The sequence below is a fragment of the Dendropsophus ebraccatus genome, chromosome 7, assembly GCF_027789765.1.
Source record: "Dendropsophus ebraccatus isolate aDenEbr1 chromosome 7, aDenEbr1.pat, whole genome shotgun sequence".
NCBI classification, from domain to species: Eukaryota; Metazoa; Chordata; class Amphibia; order Anura; family Hylidae; genus Dendropsophus; species Dendropsophus ebraccatus.
Genome location: NC_091460.1, coordinates 120,183,024 through 120,210,093, shown reverse-complemented (window position 1 = coordinate 120,210,093; position 27,070 = coordinate 120,183,024). Strand labels below are relative to the sequence as shown.

The 27,070-nt window shown below is 38.5% G+C and overlaps 1 protein-coding gene across 1 annotated transcript in view; it reads right to left on the bottom strand.

The window, feature by feature from the left end:
* Nucleotides 1–27,070, bottom strand: part of CCSER1 (coiled-coil serine rich protein 1) — a 683,371-nt gene that overhangs the window by 13,903 nt on the left and 642,398 nt on the right. Inside the window, exon 9 of the mRNA XM_069978327.1 lies at nt 11,732–11,821. Coding sequence (XP_069834428.1) covers nt 11,732–11,821 — 90 coding nt within the window. The remainder of the gene's footprint in view (nt 1–11,731; nt 11,822–27,070) is intronic.

Here is a 27,070-nt window from a genome sequence, read left to right as displayed (position 1 = left end):
TTTTCCAGTTCTTAATTGTTTTATATCAAGTAATAACCAATAGTACAAGAATTGCCCCTAGCCATTCTAGAAATACATACCATACTGGGTTCTACATTACATAGACATTAATATAACACTATATCTAATCACCATTTAAGTAATTGGTTTGCACTCAAAATGCTGATAGCTTTTGTCAAAAGGTAAACCAATCAATGATCTTGCTGCAAGGCAAATGTTACAGCAGTCTTCATTTTAATTAAAACCCTACTCCCAAATATAAGCTGCGGGAAAATATTTCCATGTATTACAAGGTACTTTTAACAATATAAGAAAGCAATTTAAATAAAATTTGTTTCCAATGAAGTTTGGTTCATTCCATTACCCAATGACAAGATGTAAAATTTTAATAATAGCTTAGGGCAACTTAAACTTCTATTACCCCTGGTAATATGCTAACTTAAAAGTTTTAAGAACATGTCCTTAAAAAAAAATAATAATAAAAAAATGACATGAAAGTTTAATGGCCAATATTGTCATCTTCTATTACAGTATATTGCTTATATGATCTATCAAGTAATTTTGTGCATTTATATCTATATCTTCCTACTCTGCTCTCAAATGGTCCCAACATGAAGTTGCTGCTATTACTCTCACTCAATTTCACCGATCTTTTAAAGGCTAACTTCTTACGTGGAGCTATGAATTGAAAGATGTACTGACTACCGTGTAACAAATAAATTGGAAAAATGATGATGAGATTGTAAAAGCAGCTTCCTGCTGACAAGTTATAACATAGGCCTGTCAAAAATAATCTAAAAAAAAAATCACAGTTCTCTTTCATGGCTATGGGACAAGCTCTTAAAGGAGACGTCTGGCGGATTATAAAATCCAGCACCTGTCAGGGAGGAAATTGATTTAAAGTATTAACTTACCTCTCCCTGTGCCCAGGGTGAGCAGCAGGATTGGCCGCGGGACCCCATCATAACTTTGGGGAATATGCTTTCCAACGGGGGTCCCGTGGAATGGCCGCTCGGCCAATCAGTGAGTGGAACGGTGTCCTGTCCCCGTCACTGACTGGCTGAGCGGCCAATCCTTCAGCCAGGTCATGGCGTGTCAGCTCTGGAGATCCCAAAGCCCAGCAGGGGTCCCGCAGCTGGTCCTGCCACTCACTACGGGCATGGGGAAAGCTAAGTTAGTACTTTTAATTAATTTTTCCCCACCAATGCTGTCTGCGGGATTTTGTAATTGTCCGGACTTCTCCTTTTATTGTACAAAGCTGTAATACAGTCTACAGGGCCATGCTTTACCCCCAGATGCCTCCCATTCTTTAGTTAAAAAAAAAAGCACGCAGAGGCTATAGCCAAGTGTAAACAAGACTTCTTGGTATAAGGAAAAAACACTTGCTCTTGTGGATGTTTTATATAGACCAGGAGAGTTTACAGACCATAATTCCGACAAATTGGTGGTGATACCTTTAACTAGGTCCATGTTGGAGAGTGGCAGCATGAGTCCTGTGCGATAACTGGTGGTAGCATATGTTTAGGCTGGCCGAGTCACAGCAAATGGTTGGAGATGAGGTGGAGAGTGGGTAGGAACACAGCAAAGTCAGCGGTGGTGCAGTGTATAGGCGGCCACGCCCAGCAATACGAGTTGCAGGGTGATGACCTTACAACTGCAAACACAATAATAACTTAGTCAACTAGCCGGGTCACTATCTATCGGTCGTTGCTGTACAGAGTCGAAAGTCAGGGGAAATAGTCGGAAAGTCAAGCAAGATCAGGAAACCAAGAAAATCGGAATCAGGATACACCGCTAGCTTAGTCACACTCTAAAGAGGCTCTATCGCAGGCAAGGAGACATGATGGGGCGGTAGTTTTATGGAGGCTGGAGTCCCAGCCCCCGGGGAGTGATTGGGGACAGAGACTCCAGCCCCCAGAACACTATAGAGCTGACTGGCGTTGCCAGCCGCCAGTCAGAACACAATAGCATAGAACAGCTGAGACCGGCTGTGTACTCTGGCAGTGCCAGGAGCCAGGCGTGCAGCCTGGCCTGTGACAACATCACTCCAAATTCAAACATGGGGAAGAGATGTAACACTCAAGTTAAGAATAACTAAATGTTAGTGACCAAAATGATAACTCAACTGAACTGGTTTATACTTACCATATATATAAGTTCCATGTAAGTGGAGAGATGTTTATAATATATTTACCATTATCAGGGCAATTTATAATCTTTCAAAACCCACAATGTTCAGTATAAGTAAGGCACAACATTATGTTAATACATACTTGTTCGGCATAACTTACACTCAAAATTATTTCTGGCTGTAATTAACTTGGCAGATAAACCTATTAAAATGAACAGACTCAAATACACTAATACTGCAGAGTCTCTGCCAAAGTAAAATAAATCCTAAATCAAAGGAGTGTTGGGGTGGAAATGAGGTGCTAAATTAAGCAATTTTAGATTAAATAGATTGCAAAGGGAATAATACTAACCTGAAAGCAAAGGTTGTCCTAGATACATCACTAGTAATGGAAAGACAAACTCATAATAACTCCTTGCAAATTACTATTTTTCCTCTAAGGGTTTTTATATCAGGTGCTAATTGAGACAGTCACTTTATCAGTATAACCAAAATCCTTAAGGAGCTGCCTTAATACTTGCTGCTCTGTTCGCGCCTGTTATTGAACGGTCATGATCTTGCACCCAAATACACAATTTAAATACTTTCCATAATGATATGGTAATTTATTGTATCCAAAACACAAAGAAACTATTGTCTAAACTTCATTACAAATATTATTGTTTAAAAGCATTTAAAGATACTGTCACCTTCAAAAAGTACGAAAAACTAAAGTCATTGGTAAATGGGACACGGATTCCAAAATATATTTAGATGCATTTGCGTTCACTTGCTGGGGTCAATCTCCTTAAGCTTATTAAATTATGACTATTGTTATGATTTCTAGCACGCAGATGTACAGTATCCAGCTGCATCTTGATCCCTGTGACGTTAATTTATTGTACTGCACTCCTGCAGTAGAGAGAAGTTGTCTTAACACATTACGAAAATCTAAAGGCCTTATACCACAAAGCGATTATGGTTCGTATTTGACTGATTAATTACCATTACGGCCAATAATCGCTTTGTGTAATAAAAGCCAACGATGGGGCGATATGCACAATGTCAGCTGATTGTTGTCTTTTAAGGTGTTAAAGCACAAATTACTAGGATAGCAACGATCTGCTGCCATCGCTTTGTGTAGGAGCGGCAGCAGACCAAGGCTCCTATTCTTAGATTGACCGGGGTCCAAACCAGCATGGCTTTACTGAGGGACGATCATGTCAGACTAATCTCATTGATTTCTTTGATTATGCCACAAAAGTGCTGGATGAAGGTGGTGCTGTGGATATCGCCTATCTGGACTTCAGCAAAGCTTTTGATACAGTTCCCCATAAAGAGCTGATAGAGAAATGGAGAAAATAGGACTAAATCCCTGGATAGTTCAGTGGATTTGTGGTTGGCTGAAGGAGAGATATCAGAGGGTTGTTGTTAATGGTGTATATTCTGAGCAGAGACTGGTTACAAGTGGTGTGCCACAAGGGTCTGTTCTGGGTCCTATTCTTTTTAATATGTTTGTAAGTGACATAGGAGAAGGGTTGGTAGGTAAAGTTTGTCTGTTTGCTGACGACACAAAAGTGTGCAATAGGGTGGATATTCCTGGAGGTGTCAGTAATATGGAAAATGATTTAGCTTTGCTAGATACGTGGTCCAAACAGTGGAAATTGAAGTTCAACGTTTCCAAATGTAAAATAATGCACTTGGGGAGGAGGAATCCTCTATCCGAGTATCACATCGGCAGTACTGTGTTGGAAAAGACTTCAGAAGAGAAGGATTTAGGGGTAATGATTTCTGAAAGCCTTAAAATGAGTCACCAGTGCAACCAGGCGGTGGGGAAAGCAAATAGTATGCTGGGGTGTATAGCTAGAGGTATAACCAGTAGGAAGAGGGAGATTGTGATCCCGCTGTATAGAGCTCTGGTGAGGCCACATCTGGAATACTGTGTCCAGTTCTGGAGACCTCACCTAAAAAAGGACATTGATAAAATAGAACGGGTCCAAAGACGAGCTACAAAAATGGTGGAGGGTGTGAGGCATAAACCATATCAGGAAAGACTTAAGGATTTGAATCTGTATAGTCTGGAGGAAAGACGGGAAAGGGGGGACATGATTGAAACCTTTAAGTATGTTAAGGGACTTAATAAGGTTCAAGAGGGGAGTGTTTTTAGTAAAAAACTGAGCTCAAGAACAAGAGGACACAGTGAGAGGTTAGTTGGGGGAAAGATCAGAAGCAATGTAAGAAAATATTATTTTACTGAAAGAGTAGTAGATACCTGGAACAAACTTCCAGCAGAGGTGGTTGGTAAATCTACAATAACAGAATTTAAACACGCCTGGGATAGACATATATCTATCCTAGGATAATAAGGAAGAAAATACTAAAAGGGCGGACTAGATGGACCCAGTGGTCTTTTTCTGCCGACAATCTTCTATGTTTCTATGTTTCTATGACCTCCCTCCCACATTTACCTGCTCTCTCTCAGCATGTGTAATAGCGCAAGCAGCTAGCGGGGAACAAAGTGCAAGCGAGCGCTGCCCTAACAGGTCAGCATTCACTTGCTATCGGTAATCACCCTGTTTAATAGGGACTTAGGATTAACATTACTCCTTAATTACTTGATCAATTATGAATTAAGATCACCACAACACACTACTGTGTTGGGTTAACACAAACTTAAGATAACTATAGCTTGAGTAAGTGCTGTGATGTGATTGGTCTGTAGTCCATCCATTACATTTATTACTCTGGTTGCCCACCTTTGACCCTGATCAAGCTCTACTGTGACATTGGTTGCTGGAGTTGAAATTTTTAAGTGCCAGTAACCCTAAGCCCTTTTTTATGTCACTTATGTCCAGTGGCTTTTTCCATTTTTTAAGAAATCTTGGCGTGGATTTTCTCTTTCAAGTGTACAATATTCTTTTTCTAAATTTGTATGCTGTCATTCCCAAAAATATTACCACTAGTGATGAGCAAACTTATGGTGATATACATATCCATGTTTTCCAGGACTCCTTAGGGTTGTATCCAACATCTTCAGCTACTGGGAATCAAATGCCCAGCGTTTTGGTTTGACCAAATCTGAATGTTCATCAAGTTGGCTCATCAATAATCCACACTAAAAAAACACCAATACAACACTTTATTTTTTTCCATTTTTAACCTCTGATCAATTCAATAATTTAAGGCCAATATAAAATTTTGGTTGATATTACGCTAGTGAGGGCTCTCTTCTCTTTTAATGACTCCTTTTAATGCATTTTCTATGGAGTTCATGAACCTTCTTAGCTATTTAATTCTACATTAGGAAGTTGTAATTATCCATTTTGTGTCTTGGTGTATACTATATGTCCCTTCTTCTCAAAGAAATGTTAATGGGATTTTTGCTGAAAGCATGTTTCTCTATATTGGCAACATCAAACAAAACATGAACGCCACAGCAAATCCAAGTGACACTGTATCAGGGCTAACTTCTCTCCGGTATATATTCTGACAGGATGTTGCCGTGAAATTTATCACACATACAGAAATAAATGAACAGAAAAGATTCAATAAGACTGACTAGAGAGCAATCAAGTTAAAATAACATCCCACAGATATGCTCTTGAGTATGTCAAGACATTTTATCATTTCTGGCCACATAAAGCTCTGCTGGATATTAACAGATGTAAGGAACATTCGCCACTGGGAATTCCAGGACTTCTTTCAAACAACATGCTTCAAACAAAGACGGATGTATGGGACACAGCATCAATGGCAAAGAATGTGACAATGCTTGTATTTTTATAGGCTGCGTGATTATAAGAAAACACACCGAGATCTATCAAACGGTAATAATAGATAATGATAGTAAAAGTATTCTGCTGGGAAACTTTTTTCTTAGAATAGGCATAAAACTGGATGGAAAAGTCACAAAAAAAAAAACGATGTTAAACGTTTTCTCAATACAAAAAGTTTAGCAATTAGAAAGAGTCACTAATTTCTTAATAAAATTCCTATTAATCTTTTGGGAAGTGAATGCCATTGTGTTTTTCTAACTAGTTTTGCAAACTTAACATTATATGCAAACCTGCCAATATACTTCTTTTTCACTAGATTTTGCCCAATTTGTTATGACTTCTCAAGTATGAAGGGAGTTGTCCACGATTAAGTTATAGGCCTCTTACTAACCGGCCAACACCCTTCTCTGCACTGAAAAGGGGCAACAACCCCGAAAAAGCTGTCTGCAGATGGAAAGTCTTTCCTTTTGGAGAGATTGTTGGGCTTGGCATAGAATTCCCAGTCAATGTTCTAAGACTCCTAGATAGACTGAGACTTGACTTGAAAGGACATCTCTTTGGCCAAGAGGTGTGAAAGCTATTTTGCATATCTTTTCTCCCCAGAATACCCAGGGAAGAAGTCTCCACATGTCTTTATGACGGACTCTCCTTAACCCTTTGAGGACCAGGCCCAAAATGACTCAGTGGACCGCGCAAATTTTGATCTTAGTGTTTCCGTTTTTTCCCTCCTCCCCTTCTAAGAGCTCCAGCACTTTCAGTTTTTTATCTACAGGCCATGTAAGGGCTTATTTGTTACAGGAATAGTTGTACTGTGTAATGGCGTCTTTCATTTTACCATAACATGTATGATGGAATTCCAAATATATTATTTATGAAGATATAAATTGGTGAAATCACAAAAAAGAATGCAATATGGTAACGTTTGGGGGGTTCCTGTGTCTACGTAATGCACTATATGGTAAAAGCGACATGATACCATTACTCTATAGGTCAGTACGAACACAACCATATGCAGGTTTACGCAGATTCTCTAATGTTATATATTTTTTTAAAATGAAATCCTTTTTTTTGGCAATTAATTATAAATAAAATGGGACTATTGTGACGCTTATAACGGTTTTATTTTTTCACCTACAGGGCTGTATGGGGTGTCATTTTTTCCGCCATGATCTCTAGTTTTTAAAAATACCATATTTGTGAAGATCGGACGTTTTGATCACTTTTTATTAATTTTTTTATATATATAATGTAACATAAAATTGGTAATCCGCGCACTTTTTCCCCTCTTTTCGTGTACGCCGTTTACCGTTCGCAATGACGCTTGTTATATTTTAATAGATAGGACAATTACGCACGCTACGGTATATTATATGTTTATCTATTTATTTATTTTTATATGTTTTATTTATATAATGGGAAAGGGGGGTGATTTCAACTTTTATTGGGGGAGGGGTTTTGGGGTAGTGTGTTAGTGTTTTTAACTTTTTTTTTTTACACATTTGAAGTCCCTTTGGGGGACTTTTACATAGATTAGTTTGATTTCTACACTGATGAATGCTATGCCATAGGCATACCATTGATCAGTGTTATCGGTGATCTGCTCATTGAGCCTGCCTGTGCAGGCTTAGAGTAGCAGATCGCCGATCGGACCGCACGGAGGCAGGTAAGAGACCTCCGGCGGCCCGTTTTACCAATCGGGACCCCCGCAGTCACACTGCGGGGGTCCCGATCGGTAAGTGACAGGGGACTCCCCCTGTCACTTACACTTAAACGCCGTGGTCGCGCCGCGATCGCGGCGTTTAAGGAGTTAATGACACGCGGCAGCGCGATCGCTGCAGCGTGTCATTACCGGTGAGGTCCCGGCTGCTGATTGCAGTCGGCCCCCACCTGCTATGAAGCGCGCTCCGCTCCGGAGCACGCTTCATAGCGGGAGAAACACCCAGGGCGTACAGTTACGCCCTAGGTCGTCTGGGGACAGACTTCCATGGCGTAACTATACGCCCTGGGTCGTCTAGGGGTTAAGGATAATTAGTATCCCTGGGACTAAGTTAGAAATAAGTACTTTGGTATACATAAAGAAAAGAAAACTTAGTAGGAATTAAACTTCTTTAGCTATTATGATATTTAAAGAGAGTGTACCTCTAGATACATCTCTTTGTGTTTTTTACATGAATGGATCAGTGTGGGGATGCCGTTGTCATGGTCTTTACTTTTTACCTCTGCCCACTTCCCGTACACAGCACCAGGAATAGACACAGCACCGGTCTATTCCCGAGCACTGGCCTCCCATGAAGCACTGGAGATGAGCTCACTGGCCCCCAGTGTAATGATCTTCCCCTCCCTCTGTGACGCCGCTCCATTGGTTCTAATGATAATGCATCACAGAGGGAAGGGGGTTTCGGCACACCTAGGGCTGGCGGACCTGCCTCCAGTGCTTCATGCCGGGTCAATGCTCGGGAATAGACCAGTGTTGCGCACAGGAACTAAGTAGTAGTGCAAAAAAAGGACCAGGGCACATAAATATCTGATCTATTTGAGAAAGCAGCCACCTTACATGGTCTGCATTATACTGTTGGAGGATAGACCATATACAGCCTCAGAAATGGCTACAATGTTTAGGCTATGTTAACACTACATATATTTTCGTAAAACAACGGACGTGAGGACACTGAGGGAGCATGGAGAAGTAAGCATAGCATGTCTGTTTTGTTCTTTAAAATAATAAGGTTTTAAAAAAGAGTCCATCATGTTCAACTTATAACCCTACCGTGTTAATCATGAGAAAAACAAAAAATCCTTATTGGGCAGATGCCAGTGGCTCCATCAGAATAAATGCCTTTTACTTGGGAGGGGATGAAGAAGGCTACTTTGGGAGCAGGCAGTGAAACACTATAGGTACAGCACAGATGTTGAAGCTTAAACCCATAGATGGCTAAATAATGTCTATAGAAAATTTAAATTTTAGACACAATATGCATTCTGACGAAAAGAAAGTAAATGACACAGAAATGTCCTGTTCCATTAACACAATAATTTGAAGAGTTCCTCATTGATGCATTCAATTAAATATCAATACAATGTTCCTTTCCAAGTTACAAATTTCAGAATACATGGTATGAGTATAAAGTGCTTCGTCTATGGTGATTGCAAGCTTAATACCTTCATTAAATTGTTAATGAGAGTGCAAATGATATTTGATTATGAAATGGCTTACATTTTAATAATAGACAACCTCCATGCATTTGAACTTTAACTAATCCAAGATTACAAAGGAATGGTTTGTAAAACAAGCTATTAACTTTATTCTGATATCAATCTGTATGTCTGCCTAAAAATCAAAATGGAATATATTTCCCTGTGATCAGCACATTACAATGAGAACACTAAGCCATTCCTCAAGCTTGATTCTGGAATATAATAAATTCTTGACCTCAGAAGATCATTGAGTGCATGCGTATTTGTTATAATAGGCCAGTCACCTGAGTAGCTGATTTGTGTTCATATTACATGATTAAATCACAATTAGAGATGAGCAAAGCAGCTGGAAATTAGTTTTGTGAGCTTCGCAAATTTTGGGTCAAATTCGTTAATATTTGTGAATCTAATCTTAACGAACTTCAATAAAACAGTTAAACTAAAGTAGCTACAGTACTGGGACTATGGCAGAAGGACAAATTTGTTAACACATGATCTTGTAAAAGCATCAAAAATGGGAAAATCACAATTTAAAAAAATGTCAAACAGCCAGTCAATCATCCAATCTAATGAAATTCAACTTGTATAACACAGTCAGAGAAGAATGCGATCACTGATTATGTAAAGCGCACACACAAAAAAAACCCACCCACAATCAGCCCCTCCATCCTCTCCTCTCTGTCCCTAAATTCCTCTGTTAGTCTCTCCCTGCTCTGCTCTAACTGCCTGCTGCCATCCTGCTCTCTCCTCCACACACAGCCGACTGGCCACCTCCTAAACAAACCGCTTTATATAGAGGGGGTGGTGCTGACATCACAGAGGGGTCTGCAGCTGATTGGACGGTTGCTAGGGATTATGGTTAATCCTTTTCTCCCGCGCAGTGACACTCAAGAAAGCATGTGTGGTCACCATTTTGTTTTGTTTTTTACAAATTTTCTTAAACAAAGGGGCGGAAATTTGCTTAGCAGAAAAAAGCCAATTGACGGCCTGATTTGCATCAAACTTTGATTCACCGGATTCACTTCACTCATCTCTAATCACAATGCAGTTTAAATTACTGTACAAAAAAAATATTTTTAAAAATAGATAAATGTCAGATAATTTGATGCGTCAGGATCCTGAGAACCTCACCAATTGCTAAGGATAGGGCAGAAGTGCTCAGCGAAGTGTTTCTCTTTTATTGCCAATCAAGACTTTTGACTTTTCAAAAGTTTTTATTTGACTGCCAGTGACATTTTAAACACTGTATTGTTTTCATTGCTACAGAAGGTGGATTCTATAAAAAGTCTATAGAGCCCATCACCTGCAGCAAAATGCCAAGATACAAATAGAAACACTTAGTTGAGCTGTTCACCCTTTTCATTCTAGAGAATTGGGGGGGGGGGGGGGAGGGGGGCGGCGCCTTGTCAGAGACCTCAGCCAATCAAGTCCTTTGACTTTTTAAAAGTTTTTATTTAAATGCCAGTGACATTTGAACAATGTATTGTTTTTCATTCCGGTCTAACAATTGACACCATTTTGTCAAGTTCATTACATAATATTCTAATTTAAATGAATACTTATTCCAAGTAATGTAACAGTTGTTATTTTGGTACTGTGTGAACTTTGTCTATTTTTGACATAAGGTTTTATCTATTTGTTTTTAATGGGTGTTTTTTTTTTCTTACATCACAGCAGTAACGCAAAGAACTATAACACTGCCCTGCAACAATGAAGCTCCTTAAGCTGCCACTACAAAGAGTACAGCTACTGTAAGGATGAGCACAAGTATGCAGACAGTATACAGTTTTAAAGACCTGCATGAGCAAATCAACACCTTTACACTATGCTCCCACTATGCTGTCCTATATCAGGAAAAGGTCAGGACCGTATTTACCACTAGGCACCCAGGGAGCAGGGGGAAGGAAATCACTTTTTTTTTAGTTTCCCATCTCCCATTCAGACTTGCCAGTAAATCTGATGTCTTTTCGGGGGGAGATGTAGCCTAATCTTCCTCCTCTCCATAATGGTTGTGCGAGTCACACATAGGCTATTTTCTCACTTAGGGAACATATAAGGCAAATGCGGCCAACAGACGGCTGCTGATAATGATCATTATTAGCATCCATCTATGTTACGAGACGGCCGCCTTCCCTGATATGTTCCCGAAATGAGAACTTAGCCGTATACTGTATCAATCAAAAAGCACAAAGTATCCCTTGCATTTGATAATTTAATAGCTATGTCTGAGTACTAAATGGGTACTCAAGCAAAAATCCTTTTCTTTCAAATCAACTGATTTCAGAAAGTTATGTAGACTCCATTTTAAAATCTCAAGTCTTTCCATACTTATCAGTTGCTGTATGTCCTGCTGTTTTCCTTCAGTCTGACACTGTGCTCTCTGCTGCCACCTCTGTCCATGTCATGAACCGTCCAGAGCAGGAGAAGTTTTATATGGGGATTTGTTACTGCTCAGGACAGTTCCTGTCTTGGACAGAGATGTCAGCAGAGAGCACTGTGTCAGACTGGAAAAAAAACACCATATACTTGAGATTTTAAATTTAAGTAAATAACAAATCTAACTTTTTGAAACCAGTTGGTTAATATATTACTAAGGCTAGAAATGTATAATAATTTACTACAAAATCTATGTCTAAAAAAAGTTACTTACATTGTTAGTCACTTCTAGGTTTAAAGGCTCCGTTTGGGTATATTTATCTTGCTTCAAGACATTTAATTGCTGTAACGTTCGTGCGGCTTTCTGTGAGGAAAAAAAAGGAAATAAAAAAAATGAAAGGTCAAAAAGGATACTGCATACATCAGCATAGGACTGGTTTGGAATTGTTTTGTTTTGTGTAAACCACATGCTGGAAAACATTGACTCTTGTTTTCACATTATGTAAACAAAAACAATAGAAATGTCTTTCAGATTCACACTTCTATCCCCGTTTGACTATGCATCACCAGCTGTTACTCTTTAGAGGAGCTGTCATGGAATTACGAAAGCTAAAGGTGACTATTTCAATTGCATATTCACATGCCCAGTTCTCTCTACACCTGCTTCAATTCTCAGTTTTTAACAGTCAGTGGTCTTGAACGAGGATGATGTGTCAGAACTGCTCTTTTAACTCAATGCACAAAACAACTTTGAAGATCATCTAGCTTTGTAAATAATGAAGAAAAAAAAAAAAACTAGATGATGAAAGTAATGCTTCACCTCAGTTTCAGGTGAATGTGCAGGAATTTATGTCTGATAGAAAAAAATATTCTTGTTTTTCAATAACACTCAAAAAACAAACATCAGATTTCCTATAATAACAGTGCTAGAAAATAACAGTTATTCCAGAGGCGTAAAAAGAGGTGATCCTTAGCAAATTCAATACTGCTTGTATTTAATACTGTAATTATCTGTAAGATGAGGGAGAGGGGGGGGGGGGGTGGCATCATAAACATTAACCCCTTCACATCAGCAATCTGTTTAAATAAGTTCCTGCAGTGAAAGGGCTTTTAATGTGTCTGTGGCCGCTCCACTGTGAGAGGTAAATGTCGATTGATGTGAGAGGTAAGTGTCGGCTATGAGGCTATGTTCAAACTTTTTTAAGTTTCGGAATAATCACGGCCGTTGTATTAATGGCCGTGATTGATTACTACGGAGATGCCTAGTGCTGCCTCCTAAGGAATCCCGGCTGGAGTGTATACACATAGTATACACTCCAGCCGAGATCCTTACCAATGTAAAGCGGCCGCAGAAAACCTTTCAGTGCACACAATGGAGCATGCGGCTCTGGCCACATGCTCCATTGTGTACAGCAGGGAATTCAGATGCAGGAGCACACGGATGCGCCTGCATCCGAAATCAGCAGCAGTAAAGATCATCCGACCGGTACTAAAGTACTGGCCAGGATGATCTTCTCTGAAACCGACCGTTCCGTGACCCAGCCTAAAAGTGCAAAGGGCAGATATACATATACTGGAGCAGCTGTGCTGAACATAGAGGGTACTTTGGATTATAACTTTCGGTCCCAACAATGTGACTGTATTGTTTTTGATTACAAGAGGAGGAACAAAATTACTTTGAATAAGAAATAAATTAAATTTAAGGAAATAAAATTTCAGCATTGGAGTACCCCTTTAATTATTATAATGGCCTGTAATATAGCTACTCCTTGTTTTTGCACATGAAAGATTATCCTGAAATGATAAGTACAGTAAATGATACCGAGGAGTTGTATGCCTAGAAAAACCATACAGCTTTCTACTACTAAAGTTCACGGGTAAACAGTTGAAAACTAATGCAAAGAGTACAAGAGTTTTCCATAACAATCTACTAGGTGGCCAATTTTTCAAAGATCAATATGAAGAAAGAAGATGAGCCACCTTTGCACATGGTCTTAAAAGCAGGGAAATTCAACAATTTTCAACTTGTGGTTCATTTATTTTTTCCAATAGTTGGACAATATAATAACTTTGAGAACACCCTTGTCTTTGAACTTAAATGCTTCTATTGTTTATTATTTATTCACTTTTCAGGAGCAGGTGTTATAAAGGACATTTTTCTTCAGTAAAGGACACATCTTGGCAGAAGTAATCCCTGTATTATTACTTGTCTCCTATCTACAGGACAGTACAGATGTATAAGATCACAGGATATCCAAACTCCTGGAATCTCTAAAGTGATGCCCTGACAACTTTGTTTGGAATGGAGCCAAGGGTCCGTGTGTAACCTGCCACTCCATTCATTCCCTACTGAGTCATAGTGATCCCTCTATGGATTCTATAGAGATCTCCATGGGGACAGAGTACACAAGTCAAACCCCCTTCGACTTTGTTCTGTGCAGCTGATTCAGAGATATCCTCCTGTAGAACAAGGACTGGAGCACCGCACACCAGTCCTCTCCAATATGTGCAAGTGCTTAGTGGTCCTTGATATTCATGAGCACCAGCGCACCCTGCGGGCCAGCCAGGGTCTTCCAATAATGTGTGTATTTACTGTGTATAGGCAGACAGCTGTCAATCTGCAGCTAGACGGTGAAAGGAGTGGTGCAGCACATAGCCATTCTCCTGCAGATAAGGAGAAGGGCTAAACAGAATGATGTAAGTAATACATTGTTCTGTTCAGAATTTCTGTCACTAGTTTATTAGCCCCCATTTAAGGCACCATAAACCTAGTGACCGATTTCCTTTAAAGAGTGTCAATTGAAAAAGTGCATGATCTAAAAGGGAAATGTAACATTCAGTAATGGGACAACCTTTTTAATGGTTTAGAGATAGGCGAATCTACAGTAGTAACAAAGTGAAACATTTTGTCCCGGTAGTCCTTCGGCATTCAGGCTGATCCTTTTAAACTCCGCTTTGCTCCACTCCAGATGCCTGGAAAAGCTGCATACAGTTCTGGGAAATTTCTCCCAGGACTGTATCCAGCTGTTTCAGGCACCCGGAAGAGAGCAGAACAGAGTTCAAAAGGAGCAGCCTGAATGCCATTGGCAAAATGTAACAAAACAATTTGCATTGTTATAAAAAGAGATGAGTGAAGCAAATCTGACAAATTCCGATTTGTAGCAAAACTGGCATTAAATTTGATTCATAGCAATTCGCCAATTTGCCAGATTTGCTTCGCAAATTCACTAAACATGGCGGCCGCACATGTTAGCTTACAGAGCTGTCTTTTGGTGGGAGCAAGGATTATTCATAATCCCTTGTTCTCATGCAATCATCTGCAAACCCCACTGTGATGTCAGCACCCCCCCCCCTACATATAAGGTGATTGGCTTCCTGAAGATGGCCAGTCGGCTGTGAATTGTGGAGAGTAGGTTGCAGCAGGAAGTTAGAGCAGGGAGAGAAATACAGAGACATAGGGACAGAGAGGAGAGGATAGGAGGATGGATTGTGGGTGGTTTTCTGTGGGAGCAGTGAAGCCATTGTTCAATATAGCAGATAACTGGGTGACTGTTTCTTACACCAAGTCACTGGGTGCTGGGTGTGCATTATAGGAAGTCACAGCGAACACAGTATCCATCTTAATAACTTACTGGGCGCTCATTAACCAATGTCCACCGCTGTCCTGGGAGAAAATTGATATTAATCTGCTGATCCACCAGCGTCCCATACTGTCCATGGTGGAAATTAAATGATTGAAAGGCTGATTCACATTTTTTAAAAATTTACATTTTCCAATTTTGACACTGTCACAGCAACAGCTGTTGAACTAATTGATACTCTGCAATAGTCCCACTATTGTAGCGTCTATAGTGTGCCTGTTTTAATAAAAATTAGTTTGTTTGGCAAACTTCACAAAGCAAATTTTTTGAGTGATTCGCTTATCTCAAGTCTAGTTATTATAAAATGTTGTGGACATATTTTATTATAATGTAAAAATATTCTATAATGTATATCAGTAATATGATGTTCTAACAATATTTCACAAAGCTAGCTTCATAATTACATACAACTTTTAAATATTCAGTTACAAATCTTCACTCAAATGTCTATCATCTCCAATCCACTTCTGCAGAATGCCGGGCTGACATCTTACATTTGGATGCTATTTGTATACTGTGATAGAGATTGTATGAATCTGACACCACTAATTAAGATATAATTGTATTTCAGCTCACATCATAAATATTACACTAGATATTTAATTCATTGGATATTTTTATTAATTAAAATTCCAATGATGGAGTCAAATCTCTATAGCGTGTCATCTAGGGATGATAACTAGAATGTGTATGTGTCATTCAAAAGGCAGTGATGAATTATTTAATGAACTATTTAAATTTATCATATGTTACATAGAAAAATTGTATAGCTTGTAGCTACTAGTTTCAATTATGAATTTGACGTTTATGTATACAATGTATACATTAGAGACATTGAAATTTGCAGCATATACTACATGCAAAACTGTATACATTTCTTACTTCCTACACAACTAATAAACTAATAAATTGTCTTAATTAATTCTATTAATTTCTTTAAAACTATGCCAGAATTCTAGCACACATTGTGGCATCTTAGGGCCCTATTCCACCGGACGATTATCGTTTGCATAATCGTTAACGATTAACGATCTCAAACGACCGCTATTGCGAAAGACCTAAAAACGTTCACTCATTTCCATGGAACGATAATCGTTACTTATGATCGTAATTGCGATCATTTTTTCTTCGCTATTTATTCGCTATTGCATTCGTATCTATTGCGAACGACCGAACGATGTCTTATTCAATGCGAACAATTTGCAAACGTTTTGCGAACGAGCAACGATAAAAATAGGTCCAGGTCTTACAAAGCGATCAACGATTTCTCGTTCAGTCGTTAATCGTTAACTGCATTTCAACCGAACGATTATCGTTTAGATTCGAACGATTTAACGATAATCTGAACGATAATTGGGCCCTTAGGCTCCAGAGCCTTTTTACAAAGCCTTCTACCAAAGTTATACTCCTTTGCAAGAGGTGGCTGAAAAATGTGTCCAAAACCCCTGATAAAAAAGGCTTTTAAGCCAGTTTGCGTGAAAAATTAGTACAATATTAGGGATGTGCAAACATCCCGGTGTTCGATTCGGATCATAAACATTAAAAAAAATTATTGTGATCGGTTCGCATTTGCCGAACACTTTCAAACAAATAGCAAACATACAGTGGAAGGTGCAAAGCGTAAATTACGCAGTTACGTATGTTTACAAGCTCAAATATGTTCGATAATGATTCTTATAACTATTCTAATCATTGAACAAATTGCTAGCAAAGTAGCTAGCAAAAAAACTGTAGCCCCCCCCCCTTCCCTTCTCTACACACAACCCAAAGCACTGCATACATATATACTGTATATAGGCTCGGTAATATGTAAAAAAAAAAAATCTCTTGTAGCCAGAGACAGAATGCTGCGGGTAGCCACAGACTGGCAGAACAGAGAGCCAATGGCTGCTTGCTCTGTCAGTCCACTGCATTTAACTATAAGGGCCCATTAGGAACCCTTATGGTTAAATACATAGGTGCAGGAGTAGACTACCTTCTTCTTAATCCCTAAGGTACTGCAGTTTACAAGTGACCCACTTACATGCTGCAAAACCAAAAAGGGTTAAAAAGCAGAAGACAAAGAGCTTTCTGCCTCACTGCCAGAGCACTAATAACCCCAGGCCCTCCTCCATTACGGGCCCCATAGCAGTTGCCTGGCCTGCCTCTAAGGTACTGTAGCTATGCCACTGTGTTGCATTTGTATTTCCATTTAGGCACATAGAACTGATTAACAGTAGTAAGTAAAAAAAATATCTATTTATCTATCTATCTATCTATCTATCTATCTATCTTTTTTTTTACAGCAAGCCTGCGACGTATAAACATGTCCTTACATCCTTACGTTCCTCAAAATAAATATATATATATATATATATATATATATATATATATATATATATATTAGTATTTCCTGCTAAATACCACTAAAACAGTAGGCTAAGATATATGTAATAAGGACATTTGTGAAGCATTCAATTCCCTATTGCAATATCCTCTCCAGAATCAAAGAAGCTAGGGATATATTTTTGTTATGTCAGCTATTTTTGACAGTAAGTCTTGCTTGGTGTCAAATTTTCAAACAAGAGTAAGTGTCTTACGAGCAAGAAATTGGATTTGGTGAGAAGCCATTAAAGGGCCTTGGTTTAGAGTGACAGAATTTGACAGGACTGTGGATACCAATTAGATTGCACCCATAGGCTGTAACTATTGTTGTTTTCAAACAAGAAACAAAACTCATTCATGAACTTCCGCTATCCATTGCCAACATTTCATAAGAAGGTGGAAGCACATTCCCTATATGCAGAACTATGACATTCTTTCGTCAAGTTATTTTGGGATATCTATACCTTGCTTGACAAATGAAAAGTGTTCAGCTTTATAAATCACTCTTTTCGAAATATAATTCAAATTGTGATTGACTTTCGTTATATTGAAAATGTTCTAAAAAATAATAGTATAAGTAATAAATTAACTTAATCCAAGGCAGTTAAGCAGAAGGCAAAATACCAAATGGACATCAGAGGGTTAAAATGACATTCACACAAATAGTGAAGAATATAATGCCTTGCCATGCATTTTTTGGCATTTAAGACCGTCTTGCAGTGTTTTTTCAGGAAAGCATCCAAACCTTTTTGTTAACTTATTTTTTATTGATTTTTTTTAAGATGTTATGTCCAGGAAAAAAAAGGCCAACAGTGAGAAAATGTTGTCACGTTGTAATACATGAGTTAGAGGGCAGTAGGATATATAGTACACATGCCGTAAAAACATTGTAAATCGTGCAGTGCATCCAGATATTCCAAAAAAAGAGTTTTGGGAATTTCAAAAGATGTCAAGTAGAGATTAAAAGGGTATATTTACCTGCTAAACTTATTTTTACAGTTAGTAAAATGCAACAGTAAACAATTTTACAAATGCTTTTAATTAGCAAAATTGTTTACTTTTGCTGGTGTGCCATGTAGAGATGAGCGAACCTCAAGCATACTCGAGTCCATCCGAACCCAAACTTTCGGCATTTGATTAGCGGGGGCTGCTGAAGTTGGATAAAGCCCTAAGGCTATGTGGAAAACATGGATATAGTCATTGGTTGTATCCATGTTTTCCAGACAATCTTAGAGCTTTATCTAAGTTCAGCAGCCCCAGCTAATCAAATGCCGATCGTTCTGGTTCGGATGGACTCGAACCGGAACCCGGTTCGCTCATCTCTAGTGCAATGTACTCCTATTGTATTCTGTTCCTTTTGTATACTGCTGATCACCTGGGCAACTGATCACCACCCTCCGCTCTGTTAGTGGATGCCAGCCTGCATCCATCATTTAGTGAATGGGACCTGGGGGGGAGCACACTTCTGCTGATCAGTTAATACAGCCAGCGTCTGTCTCTAACGTCGATCACCAATGGCTCCGAAACTTGTGGACTGATGGAGAGCTGATTAGGCTCAGCATCGCTATGATAGCCGTTCTTTACACAATCAGAAAATCTGCCCAGATTTCTTGTCAGGAAATACAACGGATTTCCAGAGGCATAGGGTTATGGTAGTCACAGACACCATTCAGTTTTTTTTTTTGCCCTATTTTCGTCTGGAATTCTGTAGAAATCTATGGAAGTGCAGAAATTCAGGACACTTTCCTGATGCATATTAGGAAAGCATCTGGAATTCTGGAGTGGGTGCAAGCAGGATTTCCTTTTAAACTGTGCTGCGTGGCCCAATGATATAATTTCAATGGCCCTGCCTAGGGATCTTTTCTTTGCAGCGAGGAACAGAGATTGTTGGAGAAGAGAAGCTGTGTGGGAATGCGTTGTGTCAGGTGAGTCTTTTTTTTTGTGGGTCCAGAAATCCGTGATCAATTATTGCAGCAGGAGAGAAGTGGCAGGAACTGATAAAGAAAGGCAGATAAGGAGTGCTCATCCCACTGCACTGCAGCAGTCAACATGGGGAGCCAGAGAGGCAGATGAGCCCTTGGCACTGTGCAGCATGGGGCAAAAGGGAGGCAGATGATTGCTTGGCACCAGTCAGAATGGGGCAGGAGGGAGGCAGATGAGCGCACGGCACCGTGCAGCATGGGGCAGGAGGAAGGCAGCAGGGAACAGGATAGATGGCAACTAAAGAGAGTTCATCCTGCTGCACGGGAGGGGGCTGGTCGGGGGGGGATGATTGCACTACCACTCCTGTCATTGCTCCTGGCCATGGCACAGGAAGGGCTCTGTTTTCCATTTTTTACATGTAATTTCTACATATACTGCGCCCCCTGCTGGCCCCTTAAGGTAAATAGACCAGGTTGTGACGTCACTTTTTTTAAAAGAGAAATTGAAACCTGCCTGATCTACTAAATTGAGGAAAATAGCACGGCCGTTAGTATGAAATACGGCCGTGTTTTTTACGTAGTGTGAACATAGCCTAAAAAAAGATTTTGCCCAAAGATCTGTATATATAGTATTCATTGACATAAGTCTTTATTCAGTCAGCTGTGCACACAGAGATGAGAAGTAAAAATGTAAATAGGGCTCTATTTTAGTAAGGCTTAATAAAGATAAGCGAACCCAAACACTCTGCATATGATAACCAATGGCTGAAGAAGTTGGATTGAGCCCTAAAGCTGCACATGGAGTAGACTACAGTCAGTAATCAATGGCAGTGCATTTGGGGTCAGATGATACCAAGCGTGCTCAAGGTTAACTTAACTCTACTGATGTGGTATTTTTTTTCTATGACTCTTGAATTAAAGGAGCACAGGACCCCTACAGAGGTCTATGGCCCCCTGAGCATTATAAAACCTTCTAGTCTCCGACTATTGTACCTACATTGGATACAATTTGTGAGAAGTATACAGTAACTGCAGAATATATTTTACCAGTGGGACTTTCAATACTTCTAAATTTAGCACAAGAAATGAAAAAAGCAAATCTGGTGAATCAAGATTTGCTGTCAATAACGCTGTCAATTCGTTTTGTTCTGCGAAGCGAATTCTCGCCGTTTTGTTAAGGAAATTCGCAAAAAAAAAAAGGGTGGCCACACATGCTGTCTGGAGTGTCACTGGGCAGGAGAAAGGGATTGACCACAATCCCTAGTGCCTGTCCAATCATCTGCAGGCCCCTCTATGATGTCAGCACCTCCTTCTCTATATAGGGTGGTTCGTTAATGGAGATGGAAGAGAGAGTAGGATGGCCGCAGGCAGTTAGAGCAGAGCAGGCAGAGACTAAGGACCCTATTACACCAACAGATTATCTGAAAGATTTTTTTTTAACCAAAGCCAGAAATGGACTATAAACAGAGAACAGGTAATAAAGGAAAGACTGAGATTCCATTCCTGGCTTTGGCTTAAAAAAATCTGTCATATAATCTGTTGGTGTAATAGGGTGATATAAGTAACAGAGTGATATAGGGACATAAAGGAGAGGAATGGTGGAAATTGGATGATTGACTGGATGATTGACTTAAAAAAAAATAAAATGTGATATTCCAATTTTTGACACTTTTACAACAACATGCTTTAACAAATTTACCCTTCTGTAATAGTCCCAGTATTGTGCCTACTATAGTTTTGCCTGTTTTATTGAAATTTGCTAATTGAATCTTAACTAGTTTGAGTGAAAATCTGCGAAGCTTGCTAAACGAATTTACGGCTACTTCACTCATCTCTACTTAGCTCATATAACGATTGTAATGCTCACACTCTTTTTATTAGACTTCTGTAGTAATACTCAAATGGTTTTGGCCATAATTTTAATTTTCAGCAGAGTTGATAACATTCATTGCACTTGTTTCCCCTTTATGTAGCACATGCTGTACCTCTATGTAGAAGCTATATACTTTCTTCAGTATAAAGTCCTATAACAGCACCTCATATAAAAGAAGCCTTAACTAACACAGTATTTTATCTTTTTTCATTACCCCTCAGCATTATTAGACTCTGAGCACTGACAAGTAACATATATTTAATTCACCACTATGTTTCAGTAAGAGCAAGGGATTCATTGCACACTTCACCTGTGTAGACAAGTAAAAAAAGTCTTCAGTAATAACAGAACGGACCTATTCCTTGATTTATAATACAAGTGGGACAACAGATATACTCCGGCTTTCCGACTTTATCGTCCTTTGGAGTTACGGGTCAAGGATAAAATTCACATATTGTTTGGTTACACTACATTACAGAAATATTCTACCATATTAACCTTGTGACAAGAGATAGTCTAGAAATTTTTTACATTATTTATTTTAAAAAAATAAAATAAATTAATTAAAATGTATTTATAAATAAATGAAAAATTAAAAACTCCGAATCTGTATACATGTTGAAGCTAGAGAATTTTTCTAGTTGTGCAATTTTAAAGGATAAAAAATGGACACTTTGAGGGAAATAAATGAAAAAGTCCACCCACTAAGTAAAACTTGCTCTACAATTTTTGGTGCAGAGTTTGAAGAATAATCCTTGCACCAAAATGTCAGATAGTGTAATTGTATATATATTTTTATCCCCTTTATTTTCAAACAATACAAAATTAATGTTATTATAAGGTGGAATGTATTTCTTAGGCTATGTTCACACAATGTTTTTTCATCTCCTTTTAAAATGATGTCCGTTATTTTGAATCTAAAATAACGGACATTATTTAGCTGTCTGGCCTCCCCTTAGTTCAATGACTGGTGTTTGTACATTATTGTAGTTTGGGGTTACTAATTGACCTTTAGGTATGGCTTAATTGAAAAGTCCATTGAACTTAATAGTAAAAAGAAGAAAGAACGGTGACAAAAAAAAAACTGCGTGGGAACAACTAATAAAAAAACATCCTCTGTTTGCAAAAGATGTCAGAAAATAATGATCACGTTCATTATTTTGACGTCCGCCGCAAAAACAACATCCGTTATTCAATACATTATGTGCATTGGACGTCTGTCTTCCTATTGACTTCAATGCATTTCCATTGCAGTCCTTTAAATCGCAGCAAAAACGGACGTTACTTTAAATATCAAACCATAAGGTGGTTTTAAGGGAAAAAAATATAATCTGTGACTTTTCAACAGTCCTATGGTCGCAGCCAATTTTCGTCTTTGCTTTTTAATTTTTCCCTCCTTGCCTACTAGGAGCCATAATTTTTGACTTTCCATCTATAACCCCATATGAAAGCTTTTTATCTATATTCTGTGGGTCAGTACCATTACAAAGATACCCAAAGATATCTATATACCTTTTTTTTATATTTTACTTATTATTTTTACAATTATTTATTTTTTACTTTTTAATAAAAACTACAGTTTTTTTGCTTCTATGAGGAGTATAAGAGTGCATTTTGTTAAGATGATCATTTATTAATTTATTTATTTACTTTGGTGTTTGATTTTTTTTTTTGTTATTATTTACACTATTTACCTTGCAGGTAATTTGTGGGTAATTCACCTGTACTTTTTAAAAGTCACATATAAAAGTTGTATTTAAAAAGTCAAAGCTACAGGTTCATTTTAGCTGAACCTGTATATCTTACAGCCACCCCTTCCCATACAAACTAAGGTTGAACATGGCTTCATTGAAGTATTTAGATACAGAAAAAGATCGATCTCCAGCAAAGACGACATGCACCCACAGGCAACAACAGGGTTACAAATAGACATGTTTTACAATATTTAAAATGTATAAAAACATCTGCAGCCATATCAGCACACAGTGTGTAAATGAATAAATGTGGATGTGTTAAGGATGTCATATTTTTCATAGTTAGTGAAGTCATTACGATAAGTAAAGGTGATGACCTTCTAAACACATAAGGGGGGGGGGGGGGAATTTATCAAATTGGTGTAAAGCAGAATTGGCCCAGTTGCCCCTAGCAACCAATCAGATTCCACTTTTCATTTTTCAAAGAATCTGTGGGGAATGAAAGGTGGAATCTGATTGGTTGCTAGGGGAAACTAATCACAATTCTACTTTACACCAGTTTGATAAATTTCTCACCTATGTGTTTAGAAGGTCATCGCCTTTACTTATCGTAATGACCACCTCCACCATAGCATTGTTTCTGTTCCTTGAAGCTTATGTGAGTAAACACTAGTGCTAGGCAAGTAACTGTTTTTGTACCTTAGCCAATGAAGTACTGACATGAGCCTTAGTAGAGGAACACACGCCCTAGGATATATATACTGGCTGCCATCTTTCCATAAACTTCCATCTTGACCATCAGAGTGTTAGGGTGGTTACTATAAACTTTATCATTTGTAATTTGGAACAGATATCCAATATGACATCATTCTTGAGGTGCATTCATATCATTTGACATCTAAACGTGAGGCAAGTTATGAGATTGTCCGGCGAAGCAGCTGAAATTAAAGCATTCACACACCGTATGAAAACATATGAGGGGGAGGCTGCAGTTCCAAGATAAGAAGGTAAGAAACTTATTTATCTTACCTACCAACTCTACTATGTCTCCGTGCTCTGTTCTGTGTGAGACAGCTGTCTGGCCGGACACCTGACCACATAAGATAAGCCCTTGTCCCAAGAACCTTGTCAAAAACCTGCTATTGACTTTCTGTGTATCATCAATGCTACTATAAGGGACTTTGGACTTAAGGATATAGGATATAGTATGAAAGCAGCATATCGTTACTCTGTTTTCAGGCCGTTGTAAAAGATGGTTGATGATGTTGAGGCAACAGTAAGTAAAACATTGTTAGGTTGAGTTCACACCATCCAATGCATAGCGGCGTTTGGCACGTTCCTGCAGCCGATACTGATGTTTTGGTTGTAGGAATATTATCTTTTTACAATTGATTTTTTGGCACCGTTGGCTGTGCCCGCAGTTCAATTAACCATTGACTACAACGTAAAGTGCGGGCACTTTATATTGTGTGAACAGCTATTGTTTAGACAAACTTTTGCATTCTCAGGAACACTGTCCGGCCACCATAAAGTTCAGATTTCAGCAGGACCTTAGAATAGGATCTCTTACATTACAGCAAGGAAATTAAATGAATATTTATTACAAGATGTGCTGGTGGACCAATGCACTTGGGGAATGGCCCCAATGCACCAAACTATCTCATTTACATATAACTCAATCTGCTGTTAGGGGGGAGGGGGAAGGGGACTTCTTAATGATGCATTTTTAGCATCATTTCAGGTAGAGTAGATTCTATCGCTATAACAATTTTACATTTTTATATTACAGTACCATTTAAAAACTCTTAAAGGCAGGAACAGATTAAGTAACAGTGTAGTGGCTAAAGCCAAGGACCAGAGGGTACTAACAGAACGCCTTCTGCTCCAGACATAAGTCTCAGTTGTTAACCTTTTTCTGAACCTGACAATAAAGTGGATGGCGCTTTGCTGACGCTGCAGTAACTTTTACTGGTATCTTACATTAAATAATTGCTGGATGCAGTCATATAAATTCTAGCCTGGGAGCCTCACAGTGCTACTCTGTTTACACAACGCTCATTAAAGTCTATGGAAGTTTCGTAAAATATTTAAAACAGCCTACTTTGACTGCTTTTCCGCCAACCAATTACCTGTGATGACTGGAAGTGGGAGGTGGGATCTTGGATCCTGAAATAGGTACAGGTCCCATATCTGTAAGGCATTTATGACATGGCCTATACCATAAGTGTATAAATAGGCATTCCCCTTTGAACCCTTAATTTGTCTTGTGGTATGGTTCTATGTTTTAAAAACTACAAAAATTTTGATTTTTATAATTTTCGTTTTAACAAAAGCCAAGTGGGACCAGAAAAGTGACTAATTTCATTAAAATACCATATATTACATAAACAAACAAAATACAAACAAACAAAATACTGTATTCTGGAACTATGTAAAGTATTAAAAAAAAAATGAACTACTTTGACATATTTAAACCTCTATAGGACAGCTGAGTCAATTGAATCCAGTAAGGTATGAAGATTTGTTGCCTAGCCAATAGTTCTAATTTACTGTTAACCTCGGAGCAGGTTATTATGGATATAACACTTTTCAAGGCTAACAATAACCAATGAAAGCATCTAGGTGAAGAAACGTATATTGATTTAAGGATCTGGGGGGCTGATCTTTAATAAATATCACTTACACTATGTTATTTAATTATCTTGCTTAGTCCTGGATCACAATCTGAGCAGTCTTACCTGTATAATATTGGAGTGAAACCAAGCCTTTGGTATGTTTTTTTTTAATCTTTTATAGTCCTGCTCTGGAGACAAACAATCTGTTAAGCATTTTACAGCCAAATCTGTTTAGGACCCAGGTCTCAGTACATACAATAAATAGAACTTTAGACTCCCATATACTTTAGGATGTGTGTGGTGGGGTCTGCTATATGAAATAGCACAAAACTCCAATTTATTTCAGTGAGTTAAATCCTATAAATATATGTATACCACATGGTATTCTTTTTTTTTTTTTTTTTACCTTAACGGCCCTATATATTACAGATGACACTATGTGGCCTTACATACTGTACCTCACAGTAATTCCCAGTATACAGTATGTCTAATGGACACTTCTTAACGCACAAAGTTTATGAACCAATATATACAATCTCAATTGGTTTTAGCATAAGCATTTTCCATACGTGTCTATCCAGATGTAATACCTGTTTCATTCTTTTTTGCAAAAAGCCCTATACATCTTATATCTTCAACTTCTGTATGCATGTATGTTTATTAGTGGAAAAGGATTTTATCAGAAGTTATGGTATCTCTTAGGATCTGTCGATACAATTATCAGAAGCTTGTAACCTATGTGTCCACGCTTATCTTTTCAAGTTTTCAAGTAAGGGCTTGAGTAAATATATATGAAAAGTGTATAGGCTACACCTGTAAACAAGTGACTATTACTGAGGTCCACACGTAGCTCCTGCCCCGATGTACGTTTTAATAACAGCCTTTATTGAGGGACCCCTTTATATTTTATAACCAACAGAAATTGTGTGGACTCATTAGGGAAACCAGAGAGGTGCATAAGTCTTCATTGCACCTCTGTGTGCCTCTTATGGTGAAATAAGGACGGTTTTCTGAATTACGTATTTCCCCTAAAACTATTGATTGTAGAGGAGAATATAAGAATATATCTGATAATAAGCATTGTATGATGACAGAGCATTGTGCGGGATCTGTGTAGAGTCCTTAAAGATGTAGTGATTCAATAAGTTTGAGTGTAACTACCATTTCTGGGGTCTTTTTAGGATAAGCTGTCCTGTGTATGTATACGGGGGTCAGGACTGTTATCTTACCAGTCTGTCAATAGTATATGCCATTTCCCCCCCTTGTTACCACCCTCCATTGTTGCCAACTTCTTGTTATCAACTCCATTTTTGTGTCTGCTTCCCCTATGCACAGCTGCAGTGTGGATGAAGACTAGCCGCTATGTTGCCCCCTTTACATTATATAGTCACTTACAACATTCTGCAACCCTACTTCACTGTAGAAAACATTTAGAAGTTCCCAGACCAGCATTGAGTAGTCTAGCATGTGAATCCAGTATTTTCTGTGGCCAGAAAGTCTGCAC